This window comes from Mytilus galloprovincialis, chromosome 7, assembly GCF_965363235.1.
Source record: "Mytilus galloprovincialis chromosome 7, xbMytGall1.hap1.1, whole genome shotgun sequence".
Classification (NCBI taxonomy): Eukaryota; Metazoa; Mollusca; class Bivalvia; order Mytilida; family Mytilidae; genus Mytilus; species Mytilus galloprovincialis.
Window position 1 is genome coordinate 27,994,228 of NC_134844.1, and position 21,703 is coordinate 28,015,930.

Genomic DNA, 21,703 nt, shown 5'->3' on the forward strand with positions numbered 1-21,703 from the left:
ATGCTGAATAAGGGTTACAAAACAACAAACTTTCGAATTTATAAATAATTTACACAATATTACAGAATAATAAATACTTAATAATATAAAAGATATACTAAAAGACACACAATAAGTTTTTATTTCCCTCTATGAATCTGACTAAATTAATGTCCTACAAACACAGGCACATTCTTTCCAAAACATGGTAAAAATAGTCACTTAATGTATTGGAAACAAACACAAATTAATTATATATGTGCTAATAGTTATTATTTTAGACAAGAGTAAAAACGTTTTAGGAGTTGGTAAATACTAGCAGAGAAAATAGGGTTTCCCTTCCAAGAATGAAATATTGATAACAAAACTGAATACCAGGATAAAATATAATGTTATTCTACTATCAATAGTAAAGGTATAATTTGTTTGTTTTCTGTTTTTAGCCTCCACATCCTCCCCCTCCACAGCCACCACCACCACATCCACCACCATCCCCTCCACCACCATCACCCCCACCCCCACTATCACCTCCCCAGCCACCACCACCCCAGCCACCACCATCACCCCCACCACCTGAGTCCCAGCCACCCCCATCACCTCCAGAATCCCATCCACCTCCATCACCCCCTCCTCCACCAAATCCATCACCACCCCCACAACCACCACACCCTCCACAACCCCCTCCGTCCCCATCTCCCCCATCACCATCGCCTTCAACCCCATCTCCACCGTCAGCATCACCATTAACATCCCCATCTGCGTGACAGTCACTACCAAACCCATAACCACACCCATTTCCACAACCATCCAAATCAATCCCCCAATCAGATTCAGAACTGTCACCTAAATATAGAACAGTGGCTCCACCCATATAACATGGATAATATCGTCTACCATATTTTTTCCTAATATGGTGGTTAGATGGTGTCGCTATGGCCATTCCTGCTGCTGTAAACATGGCCACTTTACCAACATTTAACGTCTGAATTCTTCTACGACCTCTCAATACAACCTTGTTCTCTTGTCCTGGTTCCCAATCATTTTGGTGTGGTTGACAAAGCACATGGAGAAGAGAAACACTGAAAGACACTGCAATATGTTCAACAATGGTCTTACTATCTGGCTTGGTCATTATTGTACCATTGACTAGGTCAACCTCTGTGTCATCAATAGTAAATTTGTAAGAACCAAGGGAGTAGGAATTGCGCAGGTCTAAGTCTATCCATGACTTGTTGGCAATCTTGTACAATTTAACCTTCAAATGACCTGGATCACCAGAAATACCACCACTCCCTGAAAAACAATAGTTTATGGACATTACTCTGTAATATTCTAAATTTGCAGATCTTCACAGTGTAGGATTTATATTTAAAAATCATATATAATATTGCATAAGAAGGTACCAATTTATGTCATTTGATGTCTGATGATTATATAAAAATACTCTCATTGGCAGTTATAATATACCATTTCGCCTTATCTTTACACTAAATTGCATTACCACTATCAGATGATAAAGATATGTTTGTTGGTAGTTTAAAATATAGTATTGGAAAATCTCAAACTGAGAAAATTCTTATTGAAAAAATAAAAATATACAACAAAACACATCTGAAAGGTGAATATTTTTGTCTTGATTCTTTTAACATAAACATTTAAACATTTTTATGAACATTACACCATCTGCATTTAGTAATAATACTTAATTTCATAAACCTCAAGTTTTGCATGTAATGGTATGTAACAACTTCAGAAATTCATATATTCATATACAGAAGAAAATATTAGGCAATACTTATTTTCCTTGTGGTAATTTAACACAAACCCTTCAACTATATAGCAATTTGTTTATAGCAATATTCTGAAAACCAAGGATGTTCACACCTCATATTTTTTACTTTTAATAAATATTTGGAAAACACTCTACCAGAATGCTCAGGAATATAAGAAGTTACCCATTATGTTGTGTGTATACCTACAGTCAGTGAAAAAACATTATTCCATGAGAACAGTTCCTTGCTCATTGGTATAGTTTGTAATGAAATTTACAAAAAGACAAATGGATCCAAGGGCAGAAATAGTAATTGCAATATACAACCAACTCCATGATGGTTTATAAGAAGATACTGAACCGTGTTGCCAATAAGACATGTTATTTAACTTACTTCCTCGTCTGAATCCTGACCACTGTCCAAGTGCAATACCCCAGTCACCATCATTGTTCTTTATTAAAATAGATCTTTCAAACTTTACAGGGTCTAGAGTCACACACTTCTTATAATCTGATACCTGCAGTTTTCAAGTAAAGTATTTAACAACAATTTGTGAGATACAGACTTTTATAAATCCTGTAGAAGCCTCAATGCTTTTCAGCTTGAAATATTACAACAACCTAGTATAGTGGAAGTCAATAATCTTAACCTCCTTTATGTCATGTTTTTTTATATTCTTGGGTTGCCATCTCATTGACACATACTTAACTTCTCTAACAGTTGTGAATGCTCTTTTCATTTTATACCTAAACTGTGTACAATAACCTACATGCTAAATTGTGCAGTTGTTTGTCCTGTAAGTTTCTGAGACCTTGCTATATATGTCAGAAGAATCAAATATACAGAAGTGTATAGTATGTCACATACATTTTCCTGTACAGTTCTGATGTCACAATGCATATGTAATAATACAGTAAGAATCAATTGTTCAGTGACATAATTTATGCAGATTGATCTTTTGAAATTGATTGATATAATTCTCCTAATCATTTTTAAACACATAAGAGAAACATTAAGCCTTTCTGTTTACATTAATTGCTTGAAAAATACATGTAAATATATAATCATGATGTGTAATTAAATTTTGTTCTTCACCTGTGAATAAACTGGTAGTTGGTCAGACCCAATCAGCTGACAAACAACACTTAGTTTATCCTTACAGAAAACATGTATGGCTGACATCAATAATGGGATACTGTGTATAATACGACATGTAAAGGTCACAGCTCCTGTCATGTTGACAATCCTGAAAATACATGTTACAGTTACTGTTAATCAAAGACATATTCTATAACTCTGAATAAAAAGCTTTAGAACATGAAAAAAATATATAATATAATGACTACAGGTATATGTAAGGACTATATCTAAGTATAAGCATATTTTCATAATTATCATAAAGTCCACAAGGTTTATTTCTACTTACATGTATACCTACTAAACTTATTGAAAATGATTGAAGATGTTTGATATTGCATCCAGTCATTTACAAAGGGGTTAAGTGTACTGGATACTAGTGTATGTGGTTCATATGTGTTTCTTGTTTCTTGCTTTTCATATAGATAAGACCATTGGTTTTCCTGTTTGAATGATATTACACTAGTCATTTGTCATGTTTGTTGGGCCCTTTATAGCTTGCTGTTCAGAGTGAGCCAAAGCTCCATGTTGAAGAACATACTTTGACCTATAATGTTTTACTTTTATAAATTATGACTTGGATGGAGAGCTGTCTCATTGGCACCTATACCACATCTTCTTCTATCTACATCTTTTCAGTTGTATGTAAATTCTACATAACTGTTGTGATTAATTAAGTCATACTTGTGAGATGCAACTGAACAGACATTATCTGTACCCTCAGGTAGGCGTGGCAATGTAACAGGTCCCCATAACTGTTCAATGTACTCAGGCATGACACAGGACTCGAAATTTCCCATGTGTAATGTAAGTACACATGTACTGAGTGATGTAACTGTTATACCATACTTTATCTCCAGCAAAGATCCATCGGAAAGATTGACAATTGTGTCTTCATAAATTTTCTCATCCATTGTCATACATTTTGCCAGTAATGGATTCATTTCCACACACCCTTTGACATTTTCTTTAAAAATTCCAATCTTTCCAGATTGTTTGACTTTAACAGTGATGATATCACAAAATCTGGAATCTATATCAAAAACTGATATGTTATGAGTCTCCTTTGTCCATCTATTTTCTTTTGTTGGCTTCTTCAATTTCAGCAGATCTATCCTAATCCCAGAAGTAAATTCTGTACATAATTTAACACCGCATATTTTTTTCTTCATGCTGTTTGCTGATTCTCGTACAACATCTATGCTTTGTATTTCAAGGTTTGCCAGTTTGTGACTACTCTGAAAAACAACATCTTTTGAAACATTGTTGAGTTTTCCATTTGGAGGTAATCCCCTGTACATACAAGCTATATTAGTAAACTTTTCATTGAATAATTCCTCCCACATGGTCTGAGTTTCTGACATGGACCGACATAGTTTTGATCCCTCCGTTCTATCATTTACTGAATCGTCATGGTTGAAGTGCTCTCCTAGAAGTCTCACTGTATCTGTTTTGTATGACAATGGACAAAGCTGATGAGTATGCCATATCAAGTCAATGTCATAACAAGGCACAATAAAACTGTCGGGATAGCACCGTTTCATGTGAAGAAATTTCTTATATCGAACGAGGCTGCTTTCAAGAAATTTGTTATCAGTATAATGCGGTAAGGACACTTGATAATAAAACACCTTCTGTCTACTGACAGCAGCTTCTAAATCATAAGTCAGACAGGACACAAAATCAGATGGAATTTCAAAGGTGATGGGATCTTTGTTATAAAATGGTGTATTGGGGTACATCTGATTCCAAAGTTGTTCGGCAGTTATTTGTCCTTCTTTTCTCTCTTGACCACCCATAAGTTTGTGGCTCAATATTTTCCCGAATATTTTGTTGCAGTCTCTGGCATAAGACAATGGTGATAACATGTGACAGTGCCATATCCAGCATATATCTAATGGCGCTGCTACATGTAGGTGGTCATTGTTATTGATGGCTAACAATGGAAGCCAAAATTTCTCATATCTATAAAATAAAGATCACATATACACGTGTATTGATAAATTATATGGGCATTCAAAAACAATGACTTCAAAAGAAAACATTAAATCAGATTTGATAAAAAGTAACTAAGTATATTACGGATTACAAATGTGTCGAGGTTTGTGATTGGATAACAACACAGAGATGTCAGTATATATTCAGGAAACTGCCGGGGTATATACGACGTTTTTGTCCCCAATTGGAACCTCAAAAACGTCATCATAACACCGGTTACTATGTGACGTAGTCAAAAGCTATCAGACTGTCAGAGACTCACAGAGGGAAAATAATGACGTGCTTCAGTCAATAATACATTTTTGATACAAAATCACGCAATTTACACTTTTAATACTTAAATTTAATGTTAAAAGTGTTATTATAAATTATTACATACACGATAAAATTATGTTCAATGCAAATTAGAAAATCCTTTACGTATGCCGAACATATCAGGTTAGGGTTTTCAATATATATGTGTTGTCAACAAATACCTGCACTGGAAAATAACATTAAGTCAGGGGTAATCCGTAATATATGTGTAATTCAGGTCTCAGAAAGGGTATATACTGTGACATTCCCGGCTAAGGGCTTATATCCCCTTCGCCTTCGGCTCAGGGGATATAAACTCTAAGCCGGGAATGTCACAGTATATATCCTGTCTGAGAACTGAATAACATATACTATGTATGTATATAAACATAAACATATTAAATAATATCAAGGTTACACACAGCTAAATTTAAATCTTTTTATGTGGTACCTAACACCTTGACTAAAATTAATTCGGCTTGTTTATAATTTTCATAAATTTTTACAAAATATTTGCTTTGACCATGTTCACCCTTTGACAAAAATATCAAAATTTCAAAAAAACTTGAACCAGACACATTATCGGAAAAAAATGGTTGGATATATAGCAGTTTGACAAATACTTATTTTGATCATTGAGAAGCTTCATATTTTCGTAACAATAGAACATGATTAGAACTTTCAGCTAATTTTACAGAGTTATCTCCCTGTAGTGTTATGTACCACCTTAATATATGTTATATCCTGTAACATAAAGAAGAGAACAGCCCATAATGGCAGCTAAAATCATCTGAAATTAATGTCAATAAAGATAACCGCTCTGTACAGCTAACAGAGGCAGCCATTTAACCACTTATACATTGTCAATGATTGTTATATTTCTGTTGAATGACAAAACCATGAAATCAAATATCCAAGAAAATTAATACCCACAAAAATAAATGAATCCACAGTATATCAGAGAATTGTACATGTATGATTTATGTGTACAAATCTATACATTTTACATAAAGCACTTACTCTGTGAAAGCAAGAAAAACATTATATATCTAATGTAGACAGCTGGAACCAAAAGTCAAGATCTTATAGAATGCCGAGATCCTATAATCACATACATGACATATATGTCTTTTGGTTTTGTAAAATATTCAAACTAAAGATAAGGAAAAGTTGAACCTGATGAATTTGACTTTCTGTTTATTTCCTTTTATGGTTATATAGCTCTCAAAGTTACAACATATTTACATATCCCTGGCTTGCACATGCTTGTATGTAGTTTTTTAGCATTTCTGATGAATGTAAATCAAGCTTAGGACACACACATTTATCAATTGATTATTTTCTTAAATGTCAGGAATATGACAGTAACAGTTGTTATCCATTTGTTTAATGTGTTTAAGCTTTTGGTTTTACTATTTGATTAGAGATTTTCCTATGTAATTTTCCTCAGAGTTAGGTATTTTTGTTATGTTACTTAAAACAGGCTGTAGCAGTGTAAGGTAGGCAACTTTATTAACAATTTTGCACTGAAAGAGTCAATGAAAACTAAGTTATTGAGGCACTCAAAAGCCACTCATACATTGTGTTTCAGTAAAAATTACTTGGAGCAGACAAAAATCTCTTATAATGTGCAAATTGAAATTCAAGTCACCAGGTCTACTTATGTCTATGGGCTTTTGCTGTTGTTATAATATAAAAGTTACCTAAAAATAGCTTGTCTTACAACCTCCCCTTCATATAGATTTGTTTCTTTGTCGACAAGATGCAGGAACTCTACTTGTTTTTTGGCAGCCTCCACCAAATCAACATCAAACATGTCAAATGCTATATCTTCATATCTTAAATTTAAAGTCATCTTGATTGCTTTTAATTCACACTAAATGCTGTGTTACATGTTTATGATTTTAAAATCATCCCTAAAAATAGAATTTATATATATATATGCACATAAATGACAGGTATTTAAGCATATGTAGAATACTCTAAATCTTTAAAGATTTGTTCGATTTTAGGCAATCAAAGCTTAAACATCAATATGAAACTATAACACTCTATTGTTACATGTATAATTACTTACTAAACAATTTTCCTGTTTGATCATGACACAAAACTAACATGGATGTCTTGTTAAAAGACTAAATGAGGTATTGGCTTTGCTCATCTTTGAAGGCGTACTGTCATGACTAAAAGTTTTGTTAAATGACTAAATGAGGTATGGGCTTTGCTCATCATTAAAGCTGTACTGTGACTAATAGATGTTAATTTCAGTGTCAGTTGGTCTTTTGATAATTTTAATTAACAGATGTCTCATATAATTTGCAATCAAACAACAACTTCTTTTTTTTATAATATAAATTTAACAATATCTTCCTAAAATCATTGAAACAGTCAAGGGTATCATTGAAACAATTATTTTTTTAAATAACTTCAGTTGCATTTGGTTAATTGTTTGTTTTTATCATGCATGTATTTAAAAACTCAAAAAGGTAAATGAAACTTACATTGTAGGTTATATAAAAAGTAACCAAAATGACTTTCAAGGGAAACAACTCTGGAAATAAAGCTCAAGTTATTCCAAATTCCTGCCCCCCCCCCCCTTTTTTTCATGGGAAAAATTTGGGAATCACTGATTTGTGACAGGAGCAAGTCATTCAGTGGTTGTTATTTATTGTTGTTTCCCATACATTTGTATCTTAAATTAAGATTCTTAATAATTATGGTTTATTGCTTAGTATACATGTAGTTTGTTTATGTGTTGCGTTGTTGTGCCTTTGCACCATTGTCCAAGGTTAGGCAAATGTTAGGGGAGGTTTGCACCAACACACTAGTTTAACCCTGGGCACTGAGGTGAGCAAAAAATTGATTTATGCAAATCAAACTAAAAAAAACAATGCCTAACAGAATTCAGTTTATATATAAAATGCATTACTGTTCCAAACATTAACCTATTAAGTTGTTAACCAGTATGGCAGTAAACATGGTACATTTATATATATATGTATATAAAAGATCACAATAAACAATTGAGAAATATTGCGGAGTCATATCATACCCCTAATGCTGTTGTGGGTTGTTGCAGATCACATTATAATGATTATTTTTTATGTGTGCCAAATTAGTAACATGAAAAAACTTACAGTTGTAGAAATTCATGTAGGCATCTCAAAACTAACAGACATACTGTATATGTATATACCCTGAGACTACTAGAACACCGTAGTCTCAGATAAATAATATATACCTTAACACTTAAACAGGTGTATTGCCTAATTTTGTTTATCGCTTGCAAAATACCTCCTTCGTAAAACGCATAAATAACTATTTATATTTCACCGAACCATGAACCCACCTTTATCTGATATGATTTTACCTGTGTTGCTAATAATAATATCAAGATGGATTGGTTTATGTCTGTCACTCATCCATGGTTCATGTTTCGTCCGCATTTGTGTCGGGTTTTGTAAATATAATTGGTAAATTACCTCCCCTAAAAATGAAGAAATGTTGATTTCAGATTTAGTCTCCGTTCTGTTAGCGTAAAAAGGGCAGACATTTTCAACACTGCAGCAAAGGTTGTTAAAAACTCATATCCACATTTTCATACGGTTATAACCATTTTATTCATCAAGGAAAAAAGTTAATTTCTTCTGTGTCTTACAATTTGTACCTTCCTTATCTAGGAACACTTCGGTAAGCAGTTAAAAGGGTAGTCCAAATAATTATGACGTCTTGAAAGGCTATTATATATTTTTCTTTGACGCCTTACTTAAAATAATTATGACGTCTTGAAAGACTATTATAATTTTTTTCTTTGACGCCTAACATGTACCTTGAAGTAAAAGAAAAAAATTATAATAGCCTTTCAAGACGTCATAATTATTTGGACTAGGATGCAGGTCGTTTCGTAACTATATGATTCGTAACTTACTAGGTCGTTTCGTACCTTGAGACGTTTTGTAACCTTATATCAATATATAATATATGATATATAATCACAGGAGTTTGAAATCCTAACAATAACAGAGTAAAAATATGCCAAACTCGACTACCACAGTAGAGCTTCTCTCGAAGTGGTAAATTAAAGTAGAACAATGTTTTATAATTGACGGATAGAGTTTATTCTGATCCAAAACGTCCCTTTTAAAAAAAAAATGGAAAATATGTTGCATTCCTGTTGCTTCTCTTTTCGAGAGAAGCTCTACCATTTTTGTCTACTGTGATATTCAATTTGGGCATATTTTTACCCCGTTATTGCTAGGATTTCAAACTCCTGTGATATAATAACAATACGAGTCTTAGGTTACGTAAAAAATAATAAAAAGACTTATTGATGTATAAATATATATTAAATAATTGATTACACATACAATGTATATTATTTTACACTTTACAAGTACAGTTTTGCAGTTTTGCACACATGCGAATAAAACAAAAAAATTTAAATTGTCCATCATCATTTAGATGTACTCGTCTTTATCAAAGTATTTAGTCCTCTGCCTCCAGCCCGGATGAAAAAGGAGGAGGTCTCAGTTACTAATCAGCTTAGTTACAAATCAAACAGGTATAAAACTACCAGGTTACGAAACATAAAATTGAGAATGGAAATGGGGAATGTGCCAAAGAGACAACAACCCGACCATAGAAAAAAACAAAAGCAGAAGGTCACCATGGTCACCAACAGGTCTTCAATGTAGCGAGAAATCCCTGCACCCGGAGGCGTCCTTCAACTGGCCCCTAAACAAATATACTAGTTCAGTGATAATGAACGCCATACTAATTTCCAAATTGTACACAAGAAACTAAAATTAAAATAATACAAGACTAACAAAGGCCAGAGGCTCCTGACTTGGGACAGGCGCAAAAATGCGTCGGGGTTAAACATGTTTGTGTGATCTCAACCCTCCCCCTATACCTCTAGCCAATGTAGAAAAGTAAACGCATAACAATACGCACATTAAAATTCAGTTCAAGAGAAGTCCGAGTCTGATGTCAGAAGATGTAACCAAAGAAAATAAACAAAATGACAATAATACATAAATAACAACAGACTACTAGCAGTTAACTGACATGCCAGCTCCAGACTTCAATTAAACTGACTGAAAGATTATGATTTCATCATATGAACATCAGACACAAACATGCATAATTTGTCTTTTTATTACAGCACTGGCTATGGGTTACATTGGAGACTAATTGCAGGAATATAAGGGTTTATTATAAGGATGCGATTTAATACGAATGTAACAATAATATTTGTGTGTACAGTTACATTGTGTTATTGTGTTACATAAATTTTCTTCAATGTACTCTAGCATGTCTAGCATTTGTCTAGATTTATGAAACTTTAACCTTCTATGGTTTTGTTGGTTAATTTTTTGGCCAATAAGAACAAAATTATGATCACTAAATATCTGGATTCTTAAAATGAAAACATTGTTTCCACCAGTTTCAACCTGTCTGCAAAGTTAACATCATGATCAATTGCCTTCACAATTGACTTGTACATGTATGTTCAAGGTTATTTTTTTCCAATTATCATGATTATGGTAAATTCCCCAATCCTCAATCTTAAGGCCACCTTTTGGCACGAATTATCCCATGTCAGGTTTTCTCTTTGTTGCATTTTTCTTGGCGTATTTTCTTCTCTGTACTTTAAATTGGATATTGAAATTGTAAGTGAAATTAAAATTAGTAAAGGTGACGGCAATGAAATAATATTAAAAGACATAATGAAATCATGTTTAGTGACAACATTAAACAACCAAAATGCATCGGACTAAAACATGCTCCCTAAGCAACATACTGGATTTGTAGAAACTGTCATCATGGTCATTGTAAATAAAAGTTTAAAGCATGTTAAAAATTGTATGCTATATTGTATAATTCAAATAAAAGTTTTCAAGTTTTATTTTAAAACATATTAATTATCCCAGCGTACATTGAATTGCATTGATGTAACAATAACGCGATGTAACCGTAGACACAATCATTTGACTATTTTTGTTACATTCATAATTAATCCCTTCCTTACCAATCCCTGCATCATGCATGTCATGTGCGTTCCAGCAATGAGTCTCTGATGTTATGATAATTATTGTATAATTGTTACATTTCCATGTAACGGTAGCCACTGTGCCTGATAACTGAATTGCAAGAAGGACCACTTACATTGTACTTCTAGGGAAAACTTTTCTACAGTAATAATACACAATTAAATAATTAGATATATAGAATTATAAATAAAAAGTGTAACTGGTAAACATGATTCTATGCCTCTTGTCATCATTATATTTTGAACCTAAGCCCTCAGACCAGACAATTATGACTTCATAAAAGGCTAAAAAAAAAATCTTTGACACCCTCCTATGACTGTAGGACTGCGTCACAGAATAAACCTGAAAAGCCTTTATTTCAAGAAGTCATAATTTATAAAAATAACCCCTTGGGACTACCCAGACCTATGTGTTACAAGTCAGTGTGTTAATCGACTGAGCTAAAGAAGTATTTCCTTAACTCAAGTGCTTAATGCTGGCAATGTATCTACTATATATACCAAGGGAAGCAATCCCATCACACATTTCCTGCTTCAAGAGTCATTACACTATAATGATGATGTCTTAATTTTACACCTCCCTGGCTAGGTAATTCTTCCAACTGTGAGTTTTCTTTGTTGGGCGACAAATGAAAGCATGATTCTACATACAAAATCGCTATGTGTAACAAGTCATTGCATTAACAGACTCAGCTAAAGAAGTACTCCTTACTGCTAGCCATGTATCTAATACATAAACTTGTGTACCAAGGGAAACAATTCTGTCACAAGAGATGCTTCTTATTCCACCACTGTAGTGGTGGGAGCATTCAGTCTTACCTTTCAATGTCCATCTGTACATCCATCTGTATGTCGATCTGTCTGTATTCATCCATATGTCCTAAAATTAATTTCCTCTCTCTTACTTTAATTTGCCACAACCAAATGTTATGAAACTTGTACACAATTTGCTAATTACCTCCAAATATAGAGCAATTTTGAGTTATGGTGGTGTCTCTTTCAAGGTTCTTTGAGTTATGTCCCTTTATTTTTGGGAAAAATTATTTGCTGTTTTAGCAATTTAACTATCATTTTGCCTTAACCAAACATTATAAAACTTACATACAGAATTGCTTATTACCACCAAACTAAGATCAAGGATGAATTTAGATTGTCTCCCTTTACAGTCCTCAACTTCTGTTCCTTTATGAATGGAAACATTGTTTAAATCTGCCTTTTCTGCATTCTACTTTAGTTTTAATGCTTGTCATTTATTTTGATCTAAGCATATTTATCCTATCTTAAATTCTGGAAATGGTTCGACACCTGACAACAAGAAAGACAACTCCGAGAACGAACATAATCTATCGTACATGTAACAACAAATGTTGAATAGTATATGCCTTTGCATTATCATGATTTATATCTTTTCTTTATCATGTTTATTTAAATTCTTTTTTTTTCAAATTAAAAAAAAAATTCTATTTATGCATGATACATGTATTTATTTTACAATTAAAAAGATTTTTTTCTGTCTACAAAATGTATATCAATAACAAATACGAAAAAGATAATTCAGTTTCAAATATCTTGAATGTTGTTGCCAAAGCCAGACCACGTTACAGCTAAATACATCTGTGCACAATAGAGTCATGTTTGTTTAGTTTTGTTTACGATAAAAGGTTGAAATTTATTATTCTACCTTACCAAAACATAAGCAATCCAGAAAAAATTGTTAAGGCATGCTTTGAGAATTAAAACATTGAAAAAGGGATGTAAAAAAAATACTTGTATTTAATCATTTAATTTTTTTAGACGATTAAAAGGAGATTATTCAAACCTTAGAAATTATTTTTTTTACAAATTACTTATACAAGTAAATATTGCTTACATCAGATCTACAAGTAAATATTGTTTACATCAGGTCTACAAGTAAATAAACATTACTTACAAATATTAATATTACCCCATAATGAATTTTAAGTTTTAAGTTTTATAAAAGAAACAAATTATATAAAATAAAAACAGGTATTAAATCACTTGTGTTATCACGGTTATACATGTAAACTATAAATATTACATTTAGTTTAAGCAAGATAATTATAATATTTCTAAACATTGGTTGTTTTTATTTATCATTACAGGAGAATACTAGTTTCTGGATTTGAACAAGAAGCATGGCAACACCTATGCAGTTTGACATGAATGAGATAGACATGACAGATGAGGCTAGACCTTATGTTTGTCAGATATGTAATAAACGTTTCACTCAGAAGGGCCATCTGATGACCCATAGGAGAACACATACTGGGGAAAAACCTTACTCATGTCATATCTGTAATAAAAGGTGAGGGATTTCCTACTGCTTATAAAGAAATGTATGTCACATAAGGGCATGTGTTTCTTGTTTCTCAAATTTTATATAGATTAGACAGTTGGTTTTCCCATTTGAATGGTTTTACACTAGTCATTTTTGGGGCCCTATTTAGCTTGCTGTTTGATGTAAGCCGAGGCTCCCTGTTAGATTCCATACTTTGACCTATAATGGTTTACTTTTACAAATTATGACTTGGATGGAGAGTTGTCTCATTGGCATTTGTACCACTTCTTCTTATATCTATATATACACAGTATGATACAGTTTTTATCCCACAGTTATTTTAATTTTTAACCGGATTTTTGTGACAAAAATGTCGGTTATTGATTTGGGGATGTACGGCGGGCGGTCGGGCGGCCGGGCGGGCGGGCGGGCGGGCGGCAATCAAATGTTGTCCGTGCATTAACTCATGAACCGTTCAACCAAAGCTTTTAAAATTTTAATATGTTATTACTGACAACTATACGAAGGTCAAGTTCAATAATGGCGATTTTGACTTTTACCGTTCAGGAGTTATGGTTCTTGAAAGGCGGCAATCAAATGTTGTCCGTGCATTAACTCATGAACCGTTCAACCAAAGCATTTAAAATTTTAATATGTTATTACTGACAACTATACGGAGGTCAAGTTCAATAATGGCGATTTTGACTTTTACCGTTCAGGAGTTATGGTTCTTGAAAGATTGAAAAATGGAGTTTTCAGTCGTGTCCGTGCATTTACTCATGAACTGTTTTACCAAAGCTTCCCAAATTTTAATATGTTGTTACTGAGGACAGAATGGAGGTCAAGTTCAATAATGACCATTTTGACCTTTACCGTTCAGGAGTTATGGTTCTTGAAAGATTGAAAAATGGAGTTTCCAGTCATGTCCGTGCATTTATGCATGAACTGTTCTACCAAAGCTTCTGAAATTTTAATATGCTGTTACTGATGACAAAATGGAGGTCAAGTTCAATAATGACGATTTTGACTTTTACCGTTCATGAGTTATGGCTCTTGAAAGATTGAAAAATGGTGTTTCCCGTCGTGTCCGTGCATTTTCTCATGAACCATTCATCCAAAGCTTTTGAAATTTTAATATGTTGTTACTGATGACAAAATAGAGGTCAAGTTCCATAATGACGATTTTGACTTTTACTGTTCAGGAGTTATGGTTCTTGAAAGATCGTAAAATGGCGTTTCCATTCACGTTGTTGCATTTACTCATGAACCATTCAATCTAAGCTTTTCAAATATTATTATTTCAAAATGTTGATACTGATGACAAAATGGAGGTCAAATTTGATACTGATGATTTTCACTTTCACCATTCATCAGTAATGGTTCTTGTGATATTGCCAGGACACAAATAAATGTAAATAAATCCGGTTTGCTGTCGTTGTGACAGCCTCTTGTTATGAGAATCATTTGCTTACAAGGGAATTTTACTAGGTCAACTTAAATATGTAATAAAATATGTCCGATCTTTTATATGCCTCTTTTACAGTTTAATGGTGTTAAAATTAAAGAGATTTACCAAAATTTCAGTTTCTTTGAGATATCTTTCCTTTGGACAGGTACATTTATAAAGACCTATTTTGATTTAAAAGGTAAATACTAGTAAAAAAAAAATAATTTAACATTTGAAATACCTTCTTGCCTTCATTTTTTTATACATTTTTTTGTTAATTTTAAACTTTATTAGATTTTATGATTTGAGAATTTAAAAAAAAACATAGTTTTTTTGATGATTTTTTATCTAATTTAAAAACAAATCATGAGTGATTAGTAAAAAAAAATTGTACACATAATCTTTGTACATAATCAAGCCAAATGCCATTTTAAAAAGTAGGGGTCCTGGTACACATTTTCAAGCAACATGTTTTGATAAAAAGTGCATCTTTGCCCTATAATCTACAGTTTGACATGATAAATAACATTTTACATTGGCAACACCATTACCTCCCTTGTAACTATATTGTATACCCTTAATATGCTCAAAATGAACAATAATAAAAAGCATAAAACAGAATTACTCATGTTGTACAACATGTAAACCCGTTTCAACAATAAAAAGTTATTAGATATTAAATTGTCTTCACCAATATTGATCCAAACATTGTCAGTTTAATGATTCCTCTTGCTGGATAAGAAGGTCAGCTTGAATAGTTAAATATAATATATTTAACCCTTAATCCTTTATCAAATTATTGCAATTTATTTGATCTGCTGCAATTTTTAAGAATAATATTAATAAACATGGATGGTTAAAAGTTTTTTTGTTTCAGGTGTCAAAATGAAATTTATTTTACATATTTAATAAATCTGAAAAAACAAAACAATGATTTACATTATGCCAAAATTATAATGCAGTATTAACACAAAGTACATATTTAATGTTGATCACTGTATGTTGTAGATTTGTGGATAATAAAAAAAAATTAAAAAAATCAAATTGTCAGCTGTAATTTGATATTTGATTAAGAATTTATTAAAAATCAGGAGAAAAAAAAATATAGTTTAAAAAAAGATGTGTTTTGTTTACCAACATTTGTATTGCCAATAGTTAGCTTAGCAATATCTATAGATTTAAAAATTTGTACCAGTGAATAAGGGTATTTATCCAATCAAGATAGTTAAAATTAGTAATTTAACTTTCACAATTGGATAAACTTGAAAAATTCATGAGTAACTATGTTCAAATCTGTTTCTCTAATGATTATCAAATAAATTTTAAATTTTAATTTTTGATAAATGAAAACCCCCTTTCAGGTCATTCCAATAGTTCTATTTTGCTAATTCTTGTTAGCTTATTTTGATTCATCCAGTTACATGTAGCTGAGAAAGGTTATGACCCTTAAATTCATCCAATCATCTTCTGGGATCATCTGAAAAAATATGAAGCGATATCAATTTCTTATTGTATTTATACATGTATTGGTTTATATATCCTTTCTTTATGGATTTGCATCAAATTCTATACATTCTTTTATTACTTATAACAATTTACGATCTAATTAAAATTAAATCTCTACACTCGCTCATTTTAATGCCTGGTTGCTGCGTCCAAGCGTAAAAAAATTGAGCAAGTGAGGAGATTGAATTTTAATTCTAATGCAATTATTTTGTCAATGGTTCTAATTGGATGACAGTAAGTGTAAAATTCTCTATCTCCTTGTCTGTAACTAAGGAAGCTGTCATTTTGAATTGCTGAATGTATTGACATGTAATTTCTACAATAATAAGCCAAAAAACTCACATGTTGCACCTAAAAATCTTCTTTTTATCAAATTTTATTACATTTTGAAGCGGCACAGAAGCCAGAAAATGCCCGGTGTTTATGTTTGACACCGCAAAGTATACATATTACTTCACCTAGTGTAGGGACCAAAGAAGATAACATCTTTTCACTGAATTTTCTTTAATGAAGATTTTACACTGAAATTATGATTGAAATTTAATTATGAACTTGTTTTGCATTAGAATAGAGATAACTGTATTGTATTTGAAGCTTTGCGGACATCCATCGGTTGTTTTACTGTCGCAAATACCCGTTTACCTGTCTCCGCTAATCGTCGCCAGGTAAACTAAATTTGCAACAGTAAAACTACCGATGGACGTCCTTAAAGCTTCAAATACAATACAGTTATCTTTTAATTAGATTGAACAATTTTTTTGTACATATTTGGGAAGTCATAGTAAAAAAATTTGAAGTACTGTAAATTTAGAAATGATTGAAATAAGCTTGAGAATTGAGGTTTTTACCATTGTTTTATATTATAATATCAATCTTTTTTTGACAGATTCTCACAGTCATCACATCTTAACACACATAAGAGAATACATACTGGAGAAAAGCCTTATTATTGTACAGAATGTGGCATGGGATTTTGTCGAAAAAGAAGACTTGAAAAACACATTGTCTTACACAATCAATATGTTAATATTAACTCAAAAATCAATAATTTACACGGACTTCTACACCCATCGTCGTCAAAAGAATCATCTCAACCTCTCTTCCCAAACAGATTAAGTTCAAGTGATTTTCCCGTAGAAAATGAAAGTTCACAGTGTCATAAAAGGAAACCAGCTCAAGTGCAACACATAAATACGAACCAATTGGAAGACACAAATGAGGATAGGGTAACAGAAAGGGTTGTGATAAAACTAGAAGATGATAACAGTGAAAATATAGCTGAGCCAAATCTGTTGCCAGAATCTACAACATTAGAGGGAGATAACCCAAATCTGACAATGGGAGAAATTGATCTGACTCATATAACACCACCTTATGATGGTGAGGGAGATAATAGTGAAATCGTAGGTGGGGATTTCAATAATCTTGGAAGTTTATCAGGTGACGATATAGATTTGGATAGAATAAGTCTTACAAGTGAGAGTAACATGTCTGGATCAGAGCAAAATCATCCACAGTTTCCGCCTAGGCATGGAATGGGGTTCAGAGGTTTCCGAGGATTCGGTCGAGGGAGACCAATGTGGCATAGGTTTAAAATGAGAAAACTTAATCAACTTGAAAATAGAATAGATCGATGTATTATGACTTTACCACAAGCACAGTCTACTAAGTCAAATGATACATCTGCACAAATATCAAATAATCAAGTGAATTTGGTGAATTTTTCAAGTTCTGATTTATTGAACCACATGATGTCTAGAGATGATGTATATAAATGTGATTTTTGTTGTATGATATTTCAAGATGCAGCTATGTACCATCTTCATAAAAGCATGCATGATAAAATGGATGTTAGGTGCTGTAACTTGTGTGGTAAAATGGCACAAGATAAATATGATTTTATAGCTCATTTTTTAAGCGAACATAAATAATATTAGTTTTTCTTTATTTTATATTTATATTACTTGGTTCTCTTTTATTTCTGTGATGCTACATCATTGGTTTCAGTCAAGTCCACTTGATAGCTCAAAATTGTTGATTGTTTAATGTCCAGAGGAAGCCCTACAAAAAGTACATGAAATTGTATTTTCTTTTCTTTCGGAGTGTAATATTACCAAATCATAGTACGTAATATACAGATTTGTATGAAAAAGGGTTGAAAAATTTTCCTTGGAATTTGATAGTTGTAAAAATGTAACCTTACATTTCATTGCAGAAAAATCACACTATTAATAAGTCATATTAGACTCATAAACATTTATTTTTGAGTGCTTTTAAACATATCTCTTTTTTTATTTGGTGTTTCTATAAAATATTTTGGAAATTTGAGCTTACATGGTTACTAAAGCTTGTAAACAGAAAAAAGTGGTGAAAATTTAACTTCCAGTGATGGTTTTTCTTTTGCCTTGACTGTCATACAAGTGAGAGGTTTAGCTACCTATAAAACCAGGTTCAATCCACCATTTTCCACATGAAAAAATGCCTGTACCAAGTCAGGAATATGACAGCTGTTATCCATTCGTTTGATGTGTTTGAGCTTTTGATTTTGCCATTTGATTAGGGACTTTCCGTTTTGAATTCAGTATAATTTTTGTGATTTTACTTTTTTAACAGTTGAAAAATAATCCATCTATCCTCTTAGCGGTTCTCCTTCAATTACCTCTTTAGAAATTTTTGTGTTTTTGAAAATGAACTATTTAAGACAGACAGCTAGATACCATAAACATACTTTGTATACACATGCCAGAGTCTGTGCTTGATTTGCTATATGATATAAATACTAAACTGACGAAAAAAGGTCATTTATTCAAAATCATAAAATGCAAAAAACAAATTTTGCAAATAAAACAGTTGACATAAAAGTTCATATTTAATATGAAATAATAATACATAATTAATACGAAATTACATCAACTAATATCATATCAATTGAATAAATGACAAAGAATAGCAAAGGTGGGGAGAAAGATCTGCCCCATAAATAAACATAATTATATACTTCGAAATTCGTATGAAATAAAAATCATAAAATGTTTTGGCAGGCAATGCTGACCCAAAACAAAGTTACGGCTGTAATTATATGAAATAAAGATCATAAAACGTTTAAATTTTGGTAGGCAAATTAAAGCTGACCCAAAACAAGACAGTTGTAATTATGAAAGAAAGATCATTAAACGTTTTGTCAGGCAATGCTGACCCAAAACAAGACAGTTGTAATTATGAAAGAAAGATCATTAAACGTTTTGTCAGGCAATGCTGGACCAAAACAAGACAGTTGTAATTATGAAAGAAAGATCATTAAACGATTTGTCAGGCAATGCTGACCCAAAACAAGACAGTTGTAATTATGAAAGAAAGATCATTAAACGTTTTGTCAGGCAATGCTGACCCAAAACAAGACAGTTGTAATTATGAAAGAAAGATCATTAAACGTTTTGTCAGCCTCAGGCAATGCTGGCCCAAAACAAGACAGTTGTAATTATGAAAGAAAGATCATTAAACGTTTTGTCAGGCAATGCTGACCCAAAACAAGACAGTTGTAATTATGAAAGAAAGATCATTAAACGTTTTGTCAGGCAATGCTGGCCCAAAACAAGACAGTTGTAATTATGAAAGAAAGATCATTAAACGTTTTGTCAGGCAATGCTGGCCCAAAACAAGACAGTTGTAATTATGAAAGAAAGATCATTAAACGTTTTGTCAGGCAATGCTGGCCCAAAACAAGACAGTTGTATAAATTATATTTTTTATGTTGTAAAATTCCATAAACGCATTAGAATATAGAATTAATTCCCATTAAAAAACAAACTTGATCTTACTCAAGGACCCCAAACATAACGCATGTAAAGGAATAAAATGCGATAAATTAATTATCATAGTTGCTCTTCTTTAAAAATCCATTAAACAGAAAAGATTTGTATGTACCATGCATTAAATGAAGAGTATGAACTTTAAAATATCATCAGTATATATATGTCTTGCCATTGCAATGTTACTTTTAATAATAATTCTAGTATATAGTAAAAGCAAACGTCGTTACAGGCATAAGTTTCGGCATAAAAATTATCAAGTTACGTTCATTGCAATCCAAACTATATCATGTACATGAATCAAAATCGTGAGTTCTATCCGAATTAGTCATAAGTGAAATTTCTATATAATAAACTATAAGAGATACCTTATAAACTATATAAGATATCTTATCAACTATATAAGATATCTTATAAATTATATAATATAAGATATCTTATATATTAAAGGAGATATCTTATATATTATAGGAGATATCTTGAAATTCGAATAAATAGTAAAACGGCTTGCCATAGTAAATAGCTAAATCATTGGTTGTGTACTGATAGATAGTAAATGTTGTCATCGAAATAAGCAGTTGTGTGCTCTGATAGGTATATCGAATCTTATATCAGACAGGGAAAAAAATAAGATTTTTGAAAAATGGTGTCAACCTTTTGACTGATTGCCATACACTTACTAGTTTTACCAATCTTCTACTTTCATGAAACATATAGTAGATAGTAAAAACATATGAACAGCAGAAAATATTAACAAAGGTCAAATATCATCGAAATTATCTAGCATGTCGATCTCCTCATATGAGTAATATGCCATCTGTATTTTGTTAATATGATTGAAACTTAATATTAAGTATTTTTAGTAAATATTAGTTTAAATTTGTCGAATTTTTCCAAAATGTTCGATAAATAAAGGCAACAGTAGTATACCGCTGTTCAAAACTCAGTCATAAATCCATGGACAAAAAACAAAATCGGGGTTACAAACTAAAACCGAGGGAAACGCTTTAAATATAAGAGGAGAACAACGACACAACAATATAATGTAACACACACGGAAACAGACCAAGCATCAGACAAAATCCCACGAGAATAACAAATATAACATCAAAACCAAATACATGAATTTGGGATAGATAAGTACCGTGACACGTCTTATCGAAATGTAAAATTACACTCAAAAATAAGAGAAAACAAACGACGCAACGTTAAAATGTAACACACACAGAAACGAACAATAATATAACAATGGCCATATTTCTGACTTGGTACAGGACATTTTTAAAGGAAAAAATGGTGGGTTGAACCTGGTTTTGTGGCATGCCAAACCTCGCACTTTAATGGCTATGTTAAATATAACATTGAAATGACAACATAATATTACAGGACTGCAATACAAATAAATAGGAG

The 21,703-nt window shown here is 32.1% G+C and overlaps 2 protein-coding genes across 4 annotated transcripts; one reads left to right on the plus strand and one right to left on the minus strand.

Moving 5' to 3' along the window:
• Positions 1-418: 418 nt before the first annotated feature.
• LOC143084171 (uncharacterized) lies at positions 419-8,413 on the minus strand. Its single transcript, XM_076260580.1, has 6 exons — positions 8,318-8,413; positions 6,884-7,096; positions 3,573-4,853; positions 2,847-2,997; positions 2,145-2,268; positions 419-1,272 (listed from the first exon to the last, which is right to left on the minus strand). The coding sequence occupies exons 2-6, from the start codon at positions 7,033-7,035 to the stop codon at positions 419-421; spliced, it is 2,562 nt and encodes an 853-aa protein (XP_076116695.1). The 5' UTR covers positions 7,036-7,096; positions 8,318-8,413.
• A 127-nt stretch (positions 8,414-8,540) lies between these two features.
• LOC143082685 (uncharacterized) lies at positions 8,541-18,425 on the plus strand. Of its 3 annotated transcripts, none has more exons than XM_076258495.1 (3): positions 8,541-8,653; positions 13,356-13,558; positions 17,371-18,425. In XM_076258495.1, exons 2-3 carry the CDS (start codon positions 13,389-13,391, stop codon positions 18,413-18,415), a joined length of 1,215 nt encoding a protein of 404 aa, XP_076114610.1. In that variant the 5' UTR covers positions 8,541-8,653; positions 13,356-13,388; the 3' UTR covers positions 18,416-18,425. The 3 variants fall into 3 exon arrangements, with proteins under 3 accessions (XP_076114610.1, XP_076114608.1, XP_076114609.1); XM_076258493.1 differs by having other exon boundaries at positions 8,606-8,752; XM_076258494.1 differs by lacking the exon at positions 8,541-8,653 and adding an exon at positions 8,737-8,870.
• Positions 18,426-21,703: the final 3,278 nt, after the last annotated feature.